This window comes from Emys orbicularis, chromosome 11, assembly GCF_028017835.1.
Source record: "Emys orbicularis isolate rEmyOrb1 chromosome 11, rEmyOrb1.hap1, whole genome shotgun sequence".
Lineage (NCBI taxonomy): Eukaryota > Metazoa > Chordata > Testudines > Emydidae > Emys > Emys orbicularis.
This window is the reverse complement of record NC_088693.1, coordinates 76,373,644-76,393,699: the sequence shown is the minus strand read 5'-3', so window position 1 is coordinate 76,393,699 and position 20,056 is coordinate 76,373,644. Positions and strand designations below refer to the sequence as shown.

General features: G+C 50.2%; 1 protein-coding gene across 1 annotated transcript in view; it reads right to left on the bottom strand.

The window, feature by feature from the left end:
* The window catches only part of SLC19A1 (solute carrier family 19 member 1), a 45,399-nt gene that overhangs the window by 9,627 nt on the left and 15,716 nt on the right, over nt 1-20,056 (bottom strand). The window contains exon 2 of the mRNA XM_065413107.1: nt 15,528-15,854. Within this exon, the coding sequence (XP_065269179.1) occupies nt 15,528-15,704 (177 nt within the window). The 5' untranslated portion in view covers nt 15,705-15,854. The remainder of the gene's footprint in view (nt 1-15,527; nt 15,855-20,056) is intronic.

Below are 20,056 nucleotides of genomic sequence, written 5' to 3'. Positions count from 1 at the left end.
TTACTGGGGGTGGGGGTGGGGGACCAGAGGAAAAGTTTGGGCATCACTGCTCTAGTGACAGGACTGCACAAGCTGAGCCTTGGAAGCCAGTCTGCTCTGGAACCCCGATGGCCGGGCACTTCAGCAAACTGTCGGAGTCAGAAACACCCCAAATTCCTCATCACCCAGCCAGGGCTTCCAGCATAGTAGCCAAGAGCTCTGCCAGGCGAGGTTCTGGGTGCAGGGGAATCTGGATGCACAGGGGCTTGTTGGGGGGTCTGGGTGCAATGGTAATGGGACTCTGCAGGAGGGTCCAGGTGAAGGTGGTTGGGGCTCAGCAGGGGGAGAGTCTGGGTGTTGGGAGCTTAATGGGGGTGTCCAGATGCTGGGGAAGTGGGGTTCAGTGGGGTGGGGATCCAGGTGCTGCTGATTGGGGCTTGGTGGGGTGGGGATCCAGGTGCAGGAGGAGTAGGGCTCATCGCGGGGGGGTGAGGCTCAGCAGGAGGGTCTGGGTATGAGGGGGTTTGGATGCACAGAGGAGCAATAGCTGCAGGAAGCGGGGGGTGGGAGGGGAGTTTGCAGAGCTTCTGCAGTTTGCTCCTGCAGCCAGCGAGAAATCTGGGGGTGGGTCTGACCTGGCCCCGGATGCTGTGCAAGAGAAAAGGAAGTCCCGTCCTCCCCAGCCCAGCCAGGACAAGCAGCCAAGCCCATCTCAGGGGAGGAGCCACCAGCCGAGTCTTCCCCCGTCCCGCCTCCTCCCCACAGTGATTTACCTCTCTGCCGGCTTCCCTGGGCACCCAAAACATACTGCTGGGGAGGGTCACATGACCGCTCTTGTGGCTTCCCTTTGCTTCCCCGTTAGAAAGTCGGCAGGGGACGTAAATTCTGTGCATGCACAGTGGCACAGAATTCCCCCAGGAGTATAGATTGCATGAATGCTCCCACAGCCACTCATGAATCACACAGAGAAAGGCACCAACCAAACTGCCCCAGCTCCCAGCCTTGTACCTCAGGAATTATACCATCTTGCACTGCTCAAGACGAGCAGTGCAAGTTTATTAATTGGTTCACCACTTCATCAATGGAGAGTGGATATACACCAGCCTTTGTAAACCTGAACAGATTTACCAACCACTTCAGGCAAACTCACTGGTAAAGATAAACAGTAAAACAAGTTTATTGACTATAAAAGATAGATTTTAAGTGATAGGCAAAAAGTCAGAGTGCTTACCAAAAAAAAAGAGAATATAAGCACGCAGTCTAAACTCTCAACCCTGTTAGACTGGGCAATAACTAGATTAAGCACTTTTCTCACCCTGCTGGATATTGCAATTCATAGTACACAGGTATCACCCTTGAAACCTGGGCCAGTCTCCTCTGTTGGAGTCTTCAGTGTTCTCAGTATCCTTGTTGCTAGTTGCAATGTAGGTGGGGGAAGGAGAAAGGCCAAGCATGGGGCCCCGTGTTCTGTTTTATACCCTTAGGGCTTGACTACACTTGGCCGCGGCAGCGCTGTGAAGCACGAGTGTAGTCGCTGCAGGCTCTCTGAGGGGAGTAGATTGCAGCGCTGCGAGCGAGTGCGCAGCGCTGCAGGCACTGATTACACTGGCGCTTTACAGCGCTGTACTCACTACACTCAGGGGGGTGTTTTTTCACACCCCTGAGCGCAGCAAGTTGCAGCGCTGTACAGCGCCAGTGTAGCCAAAGCCTCAGTCCATGTGCTTGGAGAACACAAGTCCAGGCATGTCTGGGGGGCATTGCTGAGTCCGCAGGCAAGGTTGAGCAATTCCCCTGGTGTGGCCTTATGCAGGTGAGTCATTGATTTGTAGCTCCCTTACTGGATAATGGCTGTTGATGGTTGTTTGACACCTGCCCGGACATTAGTTACTTTTCTTGCTGTTGTCTCTGGGGAGATAATATCTGGTCGATTCCCCAACTTACAGCCTGTTTTACTGACGACCGTACAACACAATCTCACAACGTCATATGCATTAATGATATACATATTTAGATAGAACAGTGACTTTCAGCAGCTCATAACCTTTCCCCTGAAGTCTTACAAGGCATGCTTTATATGCAAGATCACAATTATACATAAATAGAAATATGGGGGTTACAGGGCACTCCCCCGAGCTATAGTCTCACAGGAGCCTGTTGTCCCATAGCCAGCTGATACTGCACTTTGCCATAGAAGCATCTCCACTCCCTACACCAGGGCACATCCAAAGGGGGGATGATTCAGGCCCTGCTCCCTGCCGAACACTCCCCAGTTCAGGCGGCGAGTGGGCGGGATGGCCTGTGGTCAGCCTGGATCTGCTGCAGCCACCCCCCCGCCACCCCACCCCCCCACAGGCAGACATATTCACAAGCCTCTTTCAGTCAATAAAAGTACATGATGCAGTGGGAGCTGGGGAAGGGCTTAGACTGCACTTCTGGATGACCTTGCACCCAGTAACACCCCTCTACTGAATGCGGTGGGGTCCCTTTCAAATGGAGACGACCGGCCAGCACCGAGTAGCACGTGGGGGAGCAGCAGGTTTATTCTAGCACAGCCTGTCTGTGAAAGCCAGGGGCAAACACTGGTTCTCAGAGGTTCTGCTGGAGCCAGTGGGAAAATGGGTGACGCATGCAAAACCGTGTCCTTTTGTATGGGGAGAGCTTGACGGACTAGCACTACCAATAATTGGAATATTGATTAGCATCCTTATTGCTAAAAGCAGCTAAATCAGTAGATTTTAGCAGGCCTCTGCAACAGCCTTAGCATAGCTGAGCAAGCAGCTGAGGTGGGGGGGGGAAGGGGAGGGAGCCACTGTCCTTCCTGGTAAGAGCGCTGGTGAAATTGCTGAGGTATGTGTTTTAGAAAAACAGGAAGATCATCTGCTCTTTGGGATGTGTTTGTCAGGGCCCTTAAGACATGCGGACTCTGCAGAAACACATCTAACTAATGGTTTGAGGAAAACTCATTTAAACTTTGAAACTGTTTAACAAGTTTTTTTATTGACATGTTGTTACACTAAGCCAAACAAACAAGGAGAGAAAGTATGGGGTCGGTGGACTCCGCAGGAGCATTTCGTGGGCACATCGTAGGATCCCCAACGGCAGGCGAAAGACTGGCCAATCGGCAGGCTGTCCTTATACCACTCGAAGCCAGCTCCACACTTGGGTAATTATTGATTTTGGGGGTGTTTTACTAATCTGTTGCAGACGTGTGGAAGTGCTTGCGACTAAATAAAGTGAAAGCGCTCTTGTACTGTGCCGTTGTGCCAGCCATCTATCGGTCGGACGGCCGTGTCTCCAGTGAGTTATTGCCTGCACCGCCTCGCCAAGAATAACAGTTACCAAGAACTTTGGGTTCTTACAATCACGGTAACAGTTTGGGCCCTACACACAGCAGCCTCATTATTGAGGCCAAGCCTCTTAATAAAATCCTGGGTCCCTTATCTCAGTGAATTCAACAGCCTACTTTGTGCTGGGCCCAGAGCTCGGCTAAGCCCCAGGCTGATGCCTTTGCCTGGAACTCAGCATTCCTTTGCATGAAAATCATGAGCATGGGGCTCCCAGCCTGGCCCCCCCCCCCCCCCCGCCCACAGGCATGCTAGCATGGAGCCTAAGTCCTCTCCCATGCAAAGCCCATGTTCCTGCCGGCGGTGCAGAGAACGCCACAGCACGGGAATGCCTTGCACCCCCATTGCTTCCCAGCTCCTCTGCAGGGTCCGAGACTGCCTCAGGGCAAGGACCACCATGCCAGAGCCTGGTGTGTACAAGCACTGCAGACAGTGAACACACAGCACTGTCCATGGGGGAGGCCTGGACTGGGCGGGACTGGTGAGATAGAGGGGGAAGGACTCACAGCCATGGGAGAAGAGAGCAATCTTAAGGCAGAACCACCATACGCTTCCACCAGGCCACCCTACTGAAGGAGTGACTGCCGGGCCTGTGCGTGTCAGAGCCCGCTTCTGCTGCTGGCACTGGTGTGTGTGCACGTGTGCAGGGAGCTCTCCCCCCTCAGGGAGCTCAGTGTGGGCTGACAGCCCAGGACACAGTGCTGCGCCGACGGGGCTAAACTCTGCGACTGAGGCTTGCCCAGGGGAACGTGAAGAGTCGCCATTGGTATTTTAAGCAGTGTAAAGTCTCCCCCTCTCCCAGAGGCCAGGAGAGAGCTGGGTGGCCTGCTCCCAGCTTTCCCCAACACTGGAGAGATGGGGCGACAGCTGGGAGAGGGAGAGGGAGGCAGCCTGCAGAGGCAGACCAGGGAGGCGGAAGCACCCTAGTACAGAGGGGAAGCGCAGGCCAGGTACACAGCAGCTGCCATTCTGCTCTCAGGGCTGAGGCTTCCTGGCCCATGTGAAGATCTCCATTAGCTGCAAACAGACTCTGCACACGCGCGCGCACGCGCACACACACACACTCTTCAGCACACACACACACACACACACACCTTTGTCTCCCCTCATCTTCGTAGCGGTGGCAGCAGATTCTAGGGGAAGGCCACGTGGCTCGTTGGTTCGGGTTTGCATTCGGATGCAGTGGCCTCTCTGCCTGATCTCCCTGCACAACTCCACGAGGGGTGCATTGGCTTCTGGGTAATCACCAGCAAAGACGAGGAGCGCAGCAGAGCCAGGACCCAGGGCAGCGGTGGGCGGGCAGGCAAGCTTCAACTCCAGAGCTTAGAGAGAAAGGCAAAGGGTTCCCCTAACCGGCACAGACTCAGAAAAAGGGCCTGGAATGGGCCCTCGCCAGCTCTGCCAGTGCCCATGTTAGCACAGGACCCTCATAGCTTCCTGCCCGGGCTCAAACCCTGCAGTAACACAGAGGTGTGCACTGGGAGCGACCTTTGGAAAATCTGCCCTCTATCTCTCTGTATCTCAGTGGCCCCCTATAAAACAGAGCCCACCCCTCCCTGCATGCATGTACAGCTCCTAGCACAACGTGGCCTGCTCTCCCTCAGGCCCCAGGCACTGCTCTAGCACAATAAACAATAGAAGGGGCTCTGGCTAGTGTGCTCATCCAGCCATTCCTAAGCTGTCTGCCTAGGCCAGTAACTGAGCAGCAGGCATGGGGCTGGCTGCTGGCATGGGGAAGCCTGGTCCGGAGGAAGGCAGAGAACAGGAGAAGTGAGTGTGACTTTACCAGGAGACAGTGAAGACCCCAGCCACGGGTGCCCTCCAGCCAAGCTGCTCCAGCTCCAAGCTGTCTCTCACTGCAAAAGAGGGCTGGGTGTTACCCATCCAGTGAGAGCCCAAAGAGGCCCGGTGGCTGCATGCTGGGATACTCGCCAGAGAAGAACCTTACTACCAGTGGCAAAAGCCTTGTGGATAGGAGAGAAGTGGTAGATGTGGTATATCTTGACTTTAGAAAGGCTTCTGATACTGTCTTGCATGACCTTCTCATAAACAAACTACGGAAATCCAACCTAGATGGAGCTACAATAAGGTGGGTGCATAACTGGTTGGAAAATCATTCCCAGAGAGTAGTTATCGGTGACTCTCAGTCATGCTGGAAGGGCATAACGAGTGGGGTCCCGCAGGGATCAGTTCTGGGTCTGGGTTCTGTTCAATATTTTCATCAATGATTTAGATAATGGCATAGAGAGTACACTTATAAAGTTTGCGGATGACACCAAGCTGGGATGGGTTGCAAGTGTTTTGGAGGATAGGATTACAATTCAAAATGATCTGGAGAAATAGGCTGAAGAAAATAGGATGAAATTCAATAAGGACAAATGCAAAGTACTCCATTTAGGAAGGAACAATCAGTTGCACACATACAAAATGGGAAATGACTGCCTAGGAAGGAGTACTGCAGAAAGGGATCTGGAGGTCATAGTGAATCACAACCTAAATATGAGTCAACAGTGTAACAATGTTGCCAAAAAAGTGAACATCATTGTGGGATGTTAGCAGGATTGTTGTAAGCAAGATACGAGAAGTAATTCTTCCACTCTACTCCGTGCTGATTAGGCCTCAAGTGGAGTACAGTAACTCCTCGCTTAATGTTGTAGTTATGTTCCTGAAAAATGCGACTTTAAGCAAAACGATGTTAAGTGAATCCAATTTCCCCATAAGAATTAACGTAAATGGGGGGGTTAGGTTCCAGGGAAATTTTTTTCACCAGACAAAAAACTATATATTATATAAATATACACACAGTATACGTTTTAAACAAACAATTTAATACTGTTCACAGCTATGATGATTTAGTGAAGCTTGGTTGAGGTGGTGAAGTTAGAGGGTGGAAGAGGGAGGGATATTTCCCAGGGAATGCCTTGCTGCTAAATGATGAACGAGCACTCGGCTGAGCCCTCAAGGGTTAACACATTGTTGTTAATGTAGCCTCTCACACAAGGCAGCATGAACACGAGGGAGGGGAGACAGCACAGACAGAGACAGACACACACCTTGTGTGTGGGAGAGAGAGAGAAATGCACACTGCCCCTTTAAGTAAGCTGACCCACTCTTAAATGCGTTGTCTTTTTAAGTGGATCAGGAAGCTGAGACAGCAGCTGCTGCCCCAAGCTCTCTCTGTCTCTCTCCGTCTGTGTCCTCTCCCTGCTTTATATGGAGAAATAAATATATGGAGATATGCCTATCTCATAGAACTGGAAGGGACCCTGAAAGCTCCTCGAGTCCAGCCCTCTGCCTTCACTAGCAGGACCAAGTACTGATTTTGCCCCAGATCCCTAAGTGGCCCCCTCAAGGATTGAACTCACAACCCTGGGTTTAGCAGGCCAATGCTCAAACCACTGAGCTATCCCTCCCCCCCAAAGGGGTAAGCGGGGGTACAGAAGGGGTAAGTGGGGTGCAGGAGCAGGGGGGAGGGACACACCTGACATTAGCCCCCTCCCTTTCCCCCCCCCCGCACAGCAAGCAGGAGGCTCCCGGGAGCAGCTCCAAGGCACAGGGCAGGAGCAGCACATGGCAGTGGGAAGAGGGACAGCTGAACTGCCTGGCAATTGATAGCCTGCTGGGCGGCTGTAGCACAGGGAACTTAGGGGAGCTGATAGGGGAAGCTGATTGGGGGGTTGCCAGTCAACCCTGGTTACAAGCCCCCACCAGCTAGCTGCAACGGGCTGCTCTTCCTGCAAGCAATGGATAAAGCAGGCAGCTGCCAAATGACGTTAGACGGGAGCATTGCACAACTTTAAACGAGCATGTTCCCTAATTGATCAGCAACGTAACAACGTTAACCTGGACGACTTTAAGTGAGGAGTTACTGTATTGTGTCCGGCTCTGGGCGCCACATTTCAGGAAAGATGTGGACAAATTGGAGAAAGTCCAGAGAAGAGCAACAAAAATGATTAAAGGTCTAGAAAACATGACCTATAAAGGAAGTTTGAAAAACACTGGGTTTGTTTAGTCTGGAAAGAGAAGACTGAGAGGGGACATGATAACAGTTTTCAAGTACATAAAAGGTTGTTACAAGGAGGAGGGAGAAGAACTCTTCTTCTTAACCTTTGAGGATGGGACAGGAAGCAATGGGCTTAAATTGCAGCAAGGGCGGTTTAGGTTGGACATTAGAAAAAAATTCTTAACTGTCAGGGTGGTTAAGCACTGGAACCAATTGCCTAGGGACATTGTGAAATCTCCATCTTTGGGGATTTTTAAGAGCAGGTTGGACAAACACCTGTCAGGGATGGTCTGATAAAAATTTGTCCAGCTTCAACCCCACAATGTTGCCAGCTTGGACACCGTAAGGATGGTGGGGGTTGTTTAAATTTCCATGATTGGGGGGTTGTGTTGACAATCTGGATTTTCCAGTTTAGTCACATGGGGTGTGTGTGTGTGGTGGTGGTGGTGGGGGGGTTGTTCAATATTGAAAATCTCCACTTTTCCAAAATTCCGATTTCACAAACATTTCCTCCAAAAGCACGATGTTTCCAGCGCAGGAATGAGTCCGTCGGCACATTCCCAAGCCCAGCACAATGCGAAACACTGCTGGATTTGGGCAAATCCTTTTCTGTGTTTTTCAACTGGCTGCAGTATCTCTGCCAGGGTGTTCTGTGCAACCCCCCACCCTGGAATCCTCCAGTGCAAAGCCAGGCCCCTGAGAGGGAAGGAACAGGCTGCAGAGAGGCCTTTTGGCCTCTAAGTGCCTTTTTTACTCGGCTGTTTAGCCATGGTGGCATTTTTTTGATCCTCTTACTGTTTTTTGTTTGTTTGCGGTATACATTTAGTGTGAGCCTCTAGTATGGTGTTTTTAAACAGTCTCCATGCCGTTTGCTGGCATTTCACCCTGGCATGTTGCTTTTAATTTCCATTTAACTAGCCCCCTCACATCTGTGCAGTTCCCCTTTTTGAGGTTAAATGCTCCTGCGGTGGGTTTCTTTGGCATTTTCCCCCCTCCCGGGCTGTGCCATGTAATTCCATCAGGGCTGCGATTACAGAGTGTAACTACTCCAGTGTGGAGGCTGCACAGTGAGAGCTCACACCGTGCACTGTCCTAAGCAGAGAACGTCTCCAAGGGCCGGCGCTGCGGTACCGCTCCTCGCCAAAGCCCCACGCTTCACTGCATGTGCCCCGTCAGCCAGCAGGGGTTTGTTCTCAATTGTCACAAAAGGGGGATAAAAGGACTCTCCTGATCTGTGTGAGGGGGACCGTTACCAGCATTCAGTCAGTATTCACAGAGGCGCTGGGCGTCATCTGGCCCCTTGGCAGCTCGGGGCACAGGGCAGAAAGTAAACTCTCAGCCTGTGCTGATTTAATGTACTGCCCACCTGTTGCTCCCCTCCCCCACACGGCCCATTCCCTTTCCCCTCCCTCGCCTGCCCCCAGACAACGGGGCCTGTTTGCAACAGCAGCAGGTGCGGGGACAGAGGGGCAGGAACAATATTGACCCACTTATGTCAGGGGGTTGGATAACCTCAGATGAAAGGCCCATGGACGCACATGACCCCATTACTCTCTGGGAGGGGCCGGCAGGGGTAGGTCAGTGGCAGCAGGGGGTGGGCACAGGGTCTCCTTCGCTCTAGCTCAGGGCACTGTGCGGTTAACATGATACTTGTTTTCCTTGGCGTTGTCTAGCCATTCATCTGAGACACTCCTCAGTGCAGCGGGGATCTATCCCCGCACCAATGAACTACGCCAGGCCGCGCTGCAGGGACGGCGTGAGGAGGGGTGGGCCGGGCAGCTTCCCCTCAGCAATCAGCCCCACGGCCATCGAGATGCTCTTTTAAAGTCACTTTCCCAGTCAGGAAGCTGCAGAGGGGCCGGAGTGTGAGACAGAGCAGCCCACCTGCCCCCACAAGCCAGCCCATGCCATGCCGGCAGCTCAGTGCAGGGCACATTCCTGGTCACCGAGCTCAACGCCCATCGGCTCACCTGGATGGCGTGTCCCTCTGCCTAGGACAGCAGATCAGCCCCTTAGCACAGGGCTCTGGAGACCCCGCCCGCGAGAGGGGTCCCACAGGACAGAGAGCGGAACACACTAGTGCAGGGGCATCAGCTAGCAACCAGAGGGGAGCACGGAGATGAAATGTCCAGCCGCCTCTGTGGTGGAAAGGGTCTCTGAGGCTCAGGGCAGGAGGCTACCAACCCTCAGGGACCCGCTCTGACTCCTGCTCTCACAGTCCCCCAGGGCTTAGTGCACAGGGGCACAACCTGCAGGGGGCTCACTGGTGACAGTCGCACTGCACAAGGCACCTGCAAGGTCAGAAGCAAAGAGCACACAGCAATCCGGAGACCTGAACTGCCCTCCATGCCAACCACATCACTCCTCCAAAATCCCAACCCGGCCTGGCTCCCCGCTCCTCTCTGGGACACTCAGTGCTGGGCTAGAGCGCTGGCAGCCACCGAGCGAGGAAATCGTCTGCACACGGGGATCTTGCTCACCGTCCTCCCTCACCCTCAGGAGGGGACACAGCACAGACCCGCCAAACCCCATTGCCCCTCGGAAGGGGGCTCAGGCCCAGCCAGGAGATGTTCCCACAGAAGACCAGCCAGGTAGCGTAGAGTCAGGCTTTGCTCTAGGGAGCTGAAGTCAATGAGAATCTTAGAACTGTATGGCTGGAAGGGACCTCAACAGGTCATTTAGTCCGGCCCACTGCACTGAGGCAGGACCAAGTGAACCTAGACTATGCCTGACAGAGGTTTGCCCAACCTGTTCTTAAAATCCTCTAATGAGGAGGATTCCACAACCCCCCTTGGAAGCCTGTTCCAGAGCTTAACTACCTTTATAACTGGAAGTTTTTCTTAATATCTAACCTAAACCTCCCTTGTTGCAGATTATCCCCAAGACTTCTTGTCCTACCTTCAGGGGACATGGAGGCCAATTGATCCCCATACTCTGGATAACAACCCTTAGTATATTTGCATAATATTCTCAGGTCCCCTCTCAGACTTCTTTTCTCAAGACTAGAGATGCCCAGTTGTTGTTGTTTTTTTAAACCTTTCCTCGTAGATCAGTTTTCTAAACCTTTTCCCATTTTTGTTGCTCTCCTCCTCTGGACTTTTCAATTTATCCACATCTTTCCTAAAGTATGACACCCAGAATTTAATATGGCCAATTTTACAAAGCTGAAAACAATTATGAACCAAATCAGCTAGAAGGAGGAGTTTAATCAGAAAAATGTGAAGGATAATTGGGAATCATTTAAGAACACATTACTAGATGCCCAATAAGTCTTAATCCTACAACTGAGGAAGTTGTGCTGGTTAGAAAAACTGCCTGGTTTAGAAGGGAAATGAAGGCAGCTGTAAACAATATTTTATATATATATAAAACAAATGGAAAAAAGGGGAAGATGATAATAATGACAGTAAATCAGAAATTATGAATTGTAGAAAATTGATAAGGAAAGCCAAGGGACTGAAGGACAACTCTATGACTAACAGAGTTAAGGACAATAAGGAGAAGTTGGTCACTAGCTGGTTTGAACAAGGGTGGATTCTCAAATGGTGGATTCTCAAATGGTAAATTCTCTGTAACTTGAAGTCTTTAAGTCATGATTTGAGGACTTCAGTAACTCAGACAGAGATTATGGGACAATTACAGAAGTGGGTGCGTGAGATTCTCTGGCCTGAGATGTGCAGGAGGTCAGACTAGATGATCACAATGGTCCATTCTGGCCTTAAAAGTCTATGAGCCTACACGTTTTTAAACACATATTAGGAACAAAAAGAATCCTGACTATGGTATTGGTCCATACTAGATGGAAATGGTAGAATTGTCAATAATAATGCAGAAAAGGCAGAGGTGTTCAATAAATATTTCTGTTCTGTTTTCGGGGGAAAACAGATGACAGAGTCTCATAGTATAGTGAGAACGCTCTTTCCATTCCATTAGTATCTCTGGAGAATGTTAAACAGAAGCTTAAAGTTAGACACTTTTAAATCAGCAGGTCCAGATAACCTGCATCTGAGAGTTTTCAAAGAGCTGGCTAAGAAGCTCGCTGAACCATTAATGTTCATTTCCAATAAGTCTTGAAGCACAGAGGAAGTTACCAGAAAACTGGAAGAAAGCTAATGTTGTGCCCATTTTTAAAAAAGGATCAATGGGATGACTGAGTAATTACAGGCCTGTCAGCCTGACATCGAGCCCGGGCAAGATAATGGAGCTGCTAATATGGGACTCAATTAATAATGAACTAAAGGAGGATAATGTAATTAATACAAGGCTACATGTGTTTATAGAAAATAGATCCTGTCAAACTAATGATGTCTTTTTTCAGATGAGATTATAAGTTTCATTGATAAAGGTAATAATGTTGATATAATATACTTAGATTTCTGTAAAGTGTTTTACTTGGAACCACGTGACATTCTGATTAAAAATATAGATCAATATAAAATGAACATGGCACACATGGAATGGATGAAAAACTGGCTAACTGATAAGTCTCAAAATGTAACCATAAAAGGGGAATTGTCATTGACCAGGTCTGTTTCCTATGAGATCCTGCAGGGATCAGTTCTTGGCCCTACACTATGTAACATCTTTATCAATGACTAGAACAAAAACATAAAATCATCACTGATAAAGTTTATGGAGGAGTGGTAACTAAAGAAGAGGACACTGATTGAGAGAGGTCTATATCGCTTGGTAAACTGGGCGCAAGCAAACAACAAGCATTTTAATTTGGCTAAATGTAAATGTACAAAACTAGGAACAAAGAATGTGGGCCATACTTACAGGATGGGGGACTCTATCCTGGGAAGCAGGGACTATGAAAAAGATTTGGAGGTCATGGTGGATAATGTGTTGAACTTGATTTCCCAGTGGGCCAAAAGAGTTAATGTGATCCTGGGATGCATAAATAGGGGAATCTCCAGTAGGAGTAGAAAGGTTATTTTACCTCTGCATTTGGCACTAGTGCGACCGCTGCTGGAATCCTGCGTCCAGTTCTGGTGCCCACAATTCAAAAAGGATGTTGATAAAGTGGAGAGGGGTCCGAGAAGAGCCAGGAGAATGATGAAAGGATTAGAAAAGCTGCCTTATACATTCAAGGAGCACGATCTATTCACTTAACAAAAAGAAAATTAAGGGATGATTTGATCACAGTCTATAAACACCTATATGGGGAACAAATATTTAATGGGTTCTTCAATCTAGCAAAGAAAGGTCTAACATGATCCAATGGTTGGAAGCTGAAGCTAGACCAATTCAGACTGGAAATAAAGGTGTACATTTTTAGTGGTGACAGTAATTAACCATTAGAACAATTTACCAGAGGTCGTGGTGGATTCTCCATCACTGACAATTTTTAAATCAAGGTTGGATGTTTTTCTCAAAGATCTGCTCTAAGAAATGATTTTGGGGGCAGGTCTCTGGCCTGTGCGGTACAGGACGTCAGACTGGATGATCAGAGTGGTCCCTTCTGGCTTAGACTCCATGAATCTAAGAATTAAACACAGTTCTCCAGCTAAGACCTCACCAGTGCTAAGCAGAGCAGGACAATTGCCTCCGATGTCTTACATCCAACATTCCTGTTAATACACCCTAGAATGATATTAGCCTAATTCACAACCACATCATGTTATTGACTCACATTCAGTTTGTGACACACTAACACCCCCTGCCCGATCCTTTTCAGGAGAACTACCCCTAGCCTGTTCTTCCCCACTTCAGAGTTGTACATTTGATTTTTGCTTCCCAAGTGAAGTACTTTGCACTTGTCTTTGCTGAATTTCACCTTGTTGATTTCAGACCAATTCTCTACTTTGTCAACGTCATTTTGAATCCTAATCCTGTCCGCCAAACTGCTTGCAACCCTTCCCAGCTTGGTGTCATCTGCACACTTCATAAGCATACTCTCCACTGCATTATACAAGTCATTAATGAAAATATGGACTATTACTGTATGCAGGACTCTCCTCCAGAGGACCCCACTAAATATACCCTGCCAGTTTGTCAGTGAACCATTGAAAACTAGCTTTCAGTACAGTCTTTCAGCCAGTTCTGCACTTGCCTTACAGTAATTTCATCTAGACCCAATTTCCCTAGTTTGTCTAGGAGATGGTCATGTGGGAATGTATCCACAGTCTGACAAATCACAATATGTCACGTCTATTGCTCCCCCCGCCCACTAGCCCTGTAACCCTATCAAAGAAGGAAACTGGGTTGAGGAGTGAGGAAACCAAACCCCCCAACACCCCACAGAGCGATCACGCTGGCACCAGGGATGACACTTGGGCTAGCTGGAAACCATGTCGGCCCCTAGCCTGCTGCTCCCCCCACAGCCTAGGAGTGCCCAAATCCAGCACCGGGGTCTGGCACACAGACCATCTCCACTGGGTTGGAGGGGTGGTAGGGTGACCAGACAGCAAGTGTGAAAAATCGGGACGGGGGGTGGGGGGTAATAGGAGCCTATACAAGAAAAAGACCAAAAAAATCAGGACTGTCCCTATAAAATCGGGACATTTGGTCACCCTAGGGGGTGAGGGAGCTGTGGGCCCAGCAGAACCAATGGGATAAAGCAGGATGTAAAGTACACACCCTTCCCTGCTACTGACAGCAGCCTCCTCTGTACCCACAGCTCCCAGCTGACTTCTCTGGGCTGGCAGACTCAGATGAGAACATGGGCAGCGGGGGGGAGCTGTGCCAGGCCATCCCCAGTGCTTCCTGCACCACAGCCCATCGCTGTCTCCCCACCCACCCCTCTCTGTGCCCTCTCTGCCTGGCTCCCCCCTCACTCCCGCCAGGCTCTGCCTCGGGAGCCCTGAGCACAAGCCCCAACGCCGATCCCTCTCGGTAGCACTGGGCAGTGCTGAGGAGCCCTTTGGCTGATCACAGAGAGGATGTTACAGCCTCTCCCTCCCCTGACAAGCCATGTGTGAAACATGCACCTCAGACTGCCCCCAGTCACGGCAGTATCCCGGCTGGCACCGCAGAACTACAGCGACTCAGACGCCTCCCCTAGAAACCTGGCACAGCAGTCTCCTCCCTCCTGCATGTCAGGGAGGCAGGGCTGTGTCTCGCTGCACTTCGCCATCTCTGACCATGCATTTCTCATTTCCATGGGCTGGGCTGGGCAGCCGCAGCAGGAACTAACAGCTCTGGACTCAGGGATGGGGAGGGCAGCGGGACAGCGTGGGGAAGCAGGATCCATCACACGGATCCATCAGGACATGGGGGTCTCAAACATCTCCCCTAAACGCAGAGGATTTTACAGGGAGGAGAGTCTTAGCTTGGGCTTCCCTTGGACCAGCTCTCACATTTAAAAACCAGCTCAGTTTAACTCAGCCCCCGCATGTGGGTGGCCACGGGGCGAGCTCTATTTGTGGGCACAGGTACAGAGTGCACCTCCTGTGGCCTTTCCACGGCTCAGCGAGATACACTGAGCGCCCAGAGGGAACGGCTCTTAGAAAGGGGCTGAGAACGCCTCATGTGAAGAACGTGGCAGCGGTGTTGTCTCCAGACCCTAATGTAGCATATGTATGCGCAGGCAGTGTCCCCTCACACCATTGGATAACACTGGTGCGGAGCCCCCTGTTCACTGACAGCCTCCCAGATGGACCCCTCGCCCCGAGGTGCCATCAGCCTTCAGAGCTCTTGAGCCATGTGCAAATGGGCAGTAGCTTGCTATCCATGTAAGAGCAAACCCCGTAACCCACCAGGGGGCTAGCACACAGAACTCCCAACACCCCTGCAGATGCGCTGGGGCACTCTTGCTGCTTGAGAAAAGCACTGTCTGGTTGTGTGACAAACACAAGGAATTGCGCACACTACGCAAACGGATGTAAGGGTCAGCCACTGGCCTACCAGGTGGGAGAGGGCTCTGAATTGCTGGTACAGAGAGCACACCTGTCCCGGACAGATGTACCTCTCACTCCAGTCCGGTGCTGTCCCACCTCACCGACAGATTTGCGTCATTAGCAGGTAGCTGTTCTCACCTCCCACCCATTGCTTCATCTCAGCACTTACTGCTCTCCCATCCGCCAGAGAGAATCACTTCAGTGACCCCTGTGGCAGTCCCACGGGAGCAGTGTTTACGGGAGCCTAATGCCCTTAAGGAGATGCTGAAAAGGAGTGCATGTTGCAGACTGCTGCTCTCCAGAGCCAGGTGCATGGCAGCTGCATGGTGCAGGAGGCCGAGAGACACACTGCAAACTCACCTCTACTGTGGTGAAGTTCTTGTCAGCTCCCAGCAAGTAGGGGGTGATGAAGCTCTCCCCAGGTCTGATCTGGGTCATGAAGCCGTAAAAACAGAGGTAGAAGACGAGGAACTTCCAGCGCTGGTCCACTGCAGACTCAGGGGGGTGCTTTAGAGAACCATCATCCACGACAGACATGGCTCTGCCGTCGCCCCTCTCTGGTGCATCAGAGGGAAAGGACCTTTTCCCAGGTGGCTGTCAGTCAGGCCGAGCCACCTTCAGGCCAGTCTCTCTGTCTCCTTGCTGCAGAGAATCTCCCAGACATAGATCTCAGTGCTGCTGGAATTTCTGTGGATATAGCAGAGTTTGGCAACAAATCAAATTCCTCTGCAAAATAACTGCAAACAAACACCCTGAACTTTCTCTCTAGTATATGTTTTTTCTAGCTGCAAAGACGCAAAAACAAAAAAGCTGATACACACTTCCTTTGAAGACGCGGGCAGCACAAATAGATGGGTATTCTCAGAGGATGTTTAAGAACTAAGTAAAATAAATCGCAAACCTCAGTAAGTCTGGTTTACAGGGGTTTGCTTGTTCCTTTGCCTCACTCTTTAGCTAATACCACCTGTTCCACCGAAAAGCCAGGCAGATTGGTTTGTTTCCCTCTGCTGGAAAGTTTTACTTCCCAAGGTGCTGAATTCCAGGGGAGGCAAAGGGGCTTCTGCCAGAGGAATGGGAATGTTGCAGTGACTCAGTCTCACCGAATTTAACAGGGAATCAAAGCCCCACTATAGAATGCTGTAGGATGGTTACCGTTCTCTATTCAATAGTCTGTAGGTTAGTAGCACCGTTTCTATAATTTCCTACTAGTGACACCACTGTTAAGTTTTATAGGCCTGTTCTTTAAAAACTTACTTGTTTTCTCTTTAGGCCCGTTCAAAATACAGACTATTAAACTAGTGGCCTCGCACTCATCACAATGAGATAGCTAATTCCACAGAGAGTAAAAAAGAATTCAACTGACTCAAGAGTAAGTGTTCCTAGTGAATACAGCAGATACGGAGTTGTGCACATACAGTAACTATTGGGCAGGGATGTTGGAACAATTTTTATAGTGGGGTGCTGAGAGCCACTGAACCACACTGTAAACCCGGGATATAATGGAAACCACTTAAAGTCAGGGGGTGCTGCAGAACCCCCAGCAACCCTAGTTCCAGCACCTATGCTATTGGGATCTGACTGACTTTAGCGCAGATTGTGAATCCAAGTTAAAAGTTAATGTGTGCATGCAGAGTGTAGCTGCCCATGTAACATATTGGCTGTAGGGACATTAGACAGATTTGCAAAGAGCTAGTTTCCCCTTTAATGATCTTCTCTCCACCTCACCCCCACCCCCATACGTATATACCAGGGATCGGCAACCTTTGGCATGCGGCCCGCCAGGATAAGTGCCCGGGCGGGCCGGGCCGGTTTGTTTACCTGCTGCGTCCGCAGGTTCGGCCGATTGTGGCTCCCGCTTGCCGCGGTTCGCCGTCCCAGGCCAATGGGGGCTGCGGGAAGCAGCGCGGGCCAAGGAATGTGATGGCCCCTGCTTCAAGCAGCCCCCATTGGCCTGGGACAGCGAACCGCAGCCAGTGGGAGCCGCGATCGGCCAAACCTGCGGACGTGGCAAGTAAACGGGGCGGGCTGCGTGCCAAAGGTTGCCAATCCTTGGTATATACACACTCACACCACACAAAAATTGTGTTCAAAGAACATTATTAAGGTTGCAAAAGTTAGGAAACGCCAGATTAAAGTTGCCTGTGGAAAAAAATGAATGATGGTTAGGGATTTTCCCCTTCACTTTTCCATTTTTCCTTTTGTCACTAATGTTCTCCAAATGTGAGGATGTTTTGAAGAGCTAGACTGTCAAAAAAAATGAAAAAGGGGAAAAAAATACCCCACAGACATAATTCATTTTATTGCATTTAGTGATAAAATGGGAGATAGGAACAACACAAAAACAAAAATCCAGAAAATGGGGGGGGGACCCTAAAAGCTTCTTGCAGAAGTTTTAGTTTCAAATAAAGGTCACTTTTTGTTCAAAAAAAATTGTGATCAGCTCTAATTATGAGCAAATAGTATTTACAGCACCCAGCGTGCATCTTACAACATCTGTAGGATGATCCACTTGGTGCTCCTACAGCATCCCTGCAGACTGACATCTCCTTACCAGCTGCTACTAGCAGGTCTGTAAGTGGCCACAACAAAATGCTCAGCATCACAGAACACAACGCTGCAGAGTACAAATGGCCCCCAGGACAGAACAGGCAAGGAGAGGACAGGGGAGGATCCCGTGGGATTCTAATTCACAAGAGAGCCATTTTCACACCATACTCTTGAAAGCTTTTGCAAATCAAAAATCTAAAAAACCAAACTGGTTCAGGTCAACTGGAATGATTCCTTTTTAATTTTGGCCACTTAACCAAAAAAAAAAAATATTTTTTTTTTACCATAATTGGCTAGGCTTCAAAACAAAAAGTAATTTCAAACTAGAAAAATGGAATTTTTGTTTAAATTGCAATGTTTTGACAATTTTTGGATATTTTTTCAAGTTGGAAAATTGATTCAAACTAACCCTTTCTCACAAAATGTTTTGGTTTTGATGAACTGGCATTTTCTGAAAAACTCATTTTGTCAAAACAGTCCTGACCAGCTCTAGTACTAACTTTTTGGAATTGATAGATCTTTTTTTAATAAACAAAGGGGAATGAAAAAATAGTAAAATGGACACTAATGACTGGGAGAACTTTTGAGATCACCAGATTAGTAAGTATGCAAACAAACCCAGTTAAAACAATTAAACCGATTGCATGACAAGTATTCATTTATTTTGACATGTGTAGTTTAGCTATTCTTCAGAGAATTCAAATATAGTGCATTCTGTAAGACTGGTTTTTGAGGTCTCTCTGCCCTTAAATCTTTCCTGAGAAATGGAGTGAGATTGCTGGGCCAGAGGCAGGGGGGATGTGTGAGAGAGTTAGCTAATTTGTGGTTTGGCAAAAGCAAGACTTAAGGGGGTTCAGTGAGTAAAGTGTTAGCACTAAAATCTCATCGCACCCACTCAACAAATAAGGTGACTAGAAATCCCGACATCCAGTTCAGAATCTGAGTAAAGGGCATTGGTCAATTCCTTAGGAAGGGGGTCCAAATCTTTCAGCATCTACAGCAGAGGTGGGCAAACTACGGCCCGCGGGCCACATCCGGCCTGCGGGACCGCTCTCCCCAGCCCCTGAGCTCCTGGCCCGGGAGGCTAGCCCCCGGCCCTTCCCCTGCTGTTCCCCCTCCCCCGCAGCCTCAGCTCACTGAGCCACCTGCGCAATGCTCTGGGCAGCAAGCTCCTGGGGCAGCGCAGCTGCAGAGCCTGGCGTGACCCAGTGCTCTGTGCTGCGCGGTGTGTGGCTGGCTCCAGCTGGGAGGCGTGGCTGCCTGTCATGGTGCAGCCGTGCCGCCAGCCACCGGCACGGTAAGGGGGCAGGGAGCGGGGAAGGGGGGTTGGATAGAGGGCAGGGGAGTTCGGGGGGGGGGGGTCAGGGAGTGTGGATAGGGGTCGGGGCAGTCAGAGGGCGGGGAACAGGGGGGTTGAATGGGGGCAGGGGTTCCAGGGGCGGTCAGAGAGAAGGGGTGGTTGGATGGGGCAGGGGTCCGGGGGGGCAGTCAGGAATGAGAGGGGGGTTGGATGGGGCAGCGGGGGGCAGTTAGGGGCGGGGCATCTGGGGGCGGTCAGGGGACAGGGAGCAGGGGGGGTGGATGGGGCAGGAGTCCCGGGGGGGCTGTCAGGGGGTGAGAAGCGGGGGGGGTGAATAGGGGACGGGGGCTGGGCCACGCCTGCCTGTTTGGGGAGGCGCAGCTTCCCCTAACCGCCCCTCCATACAATTTCTGAAACCCGATGAGGCCCTCAGGCCAAAAAGTTTGCCCGCCCCTGATCTGCAGACCTCTTCAGCAAGTGTTCTGCTCAGTATGCTCTTATTTGGAATAATGCCCAGAACAGGATTTGTGAACTTACTTCCTATCCCATGACCTCATCGATTTAAATCCCTTGGGACCGGGAAGAGGGAAAGACAAATGACATCATCACCCTACAATATAGACTCTACCTACCGCAACAGCCCTTATACACCTGCCAAGTACAGCAGATACCCAACATTCCCTGGGACTTGCAGCGCTGGAGATATATCCTACTGTGGGCAGGGGAGGAAACTCTTCTAATATGCAGGTAACTTTATCCATCAGTTTAAGGCAAAACTGACAACTTTTGACTGTATCTGGTTCGGACAGCCCTGCCCACTCCCCACAAATTCACTGAACTCCACCAGTAAGCAGATGAGGGAAGTTCTTACTTATCTCCTCATTGATCAATAAGTCTACAGATCGCTGACAAATGACAAACCGGATCACTGCAGCCGGGCCTAACCTGGGCAAATCAGACACCTGCGGCCCAATTTATCCCTGGTGAGGGGACTCCTTTGGCTTCTGAGGGAGGGACCTTGGCCAATTATCTGTCCAACTCC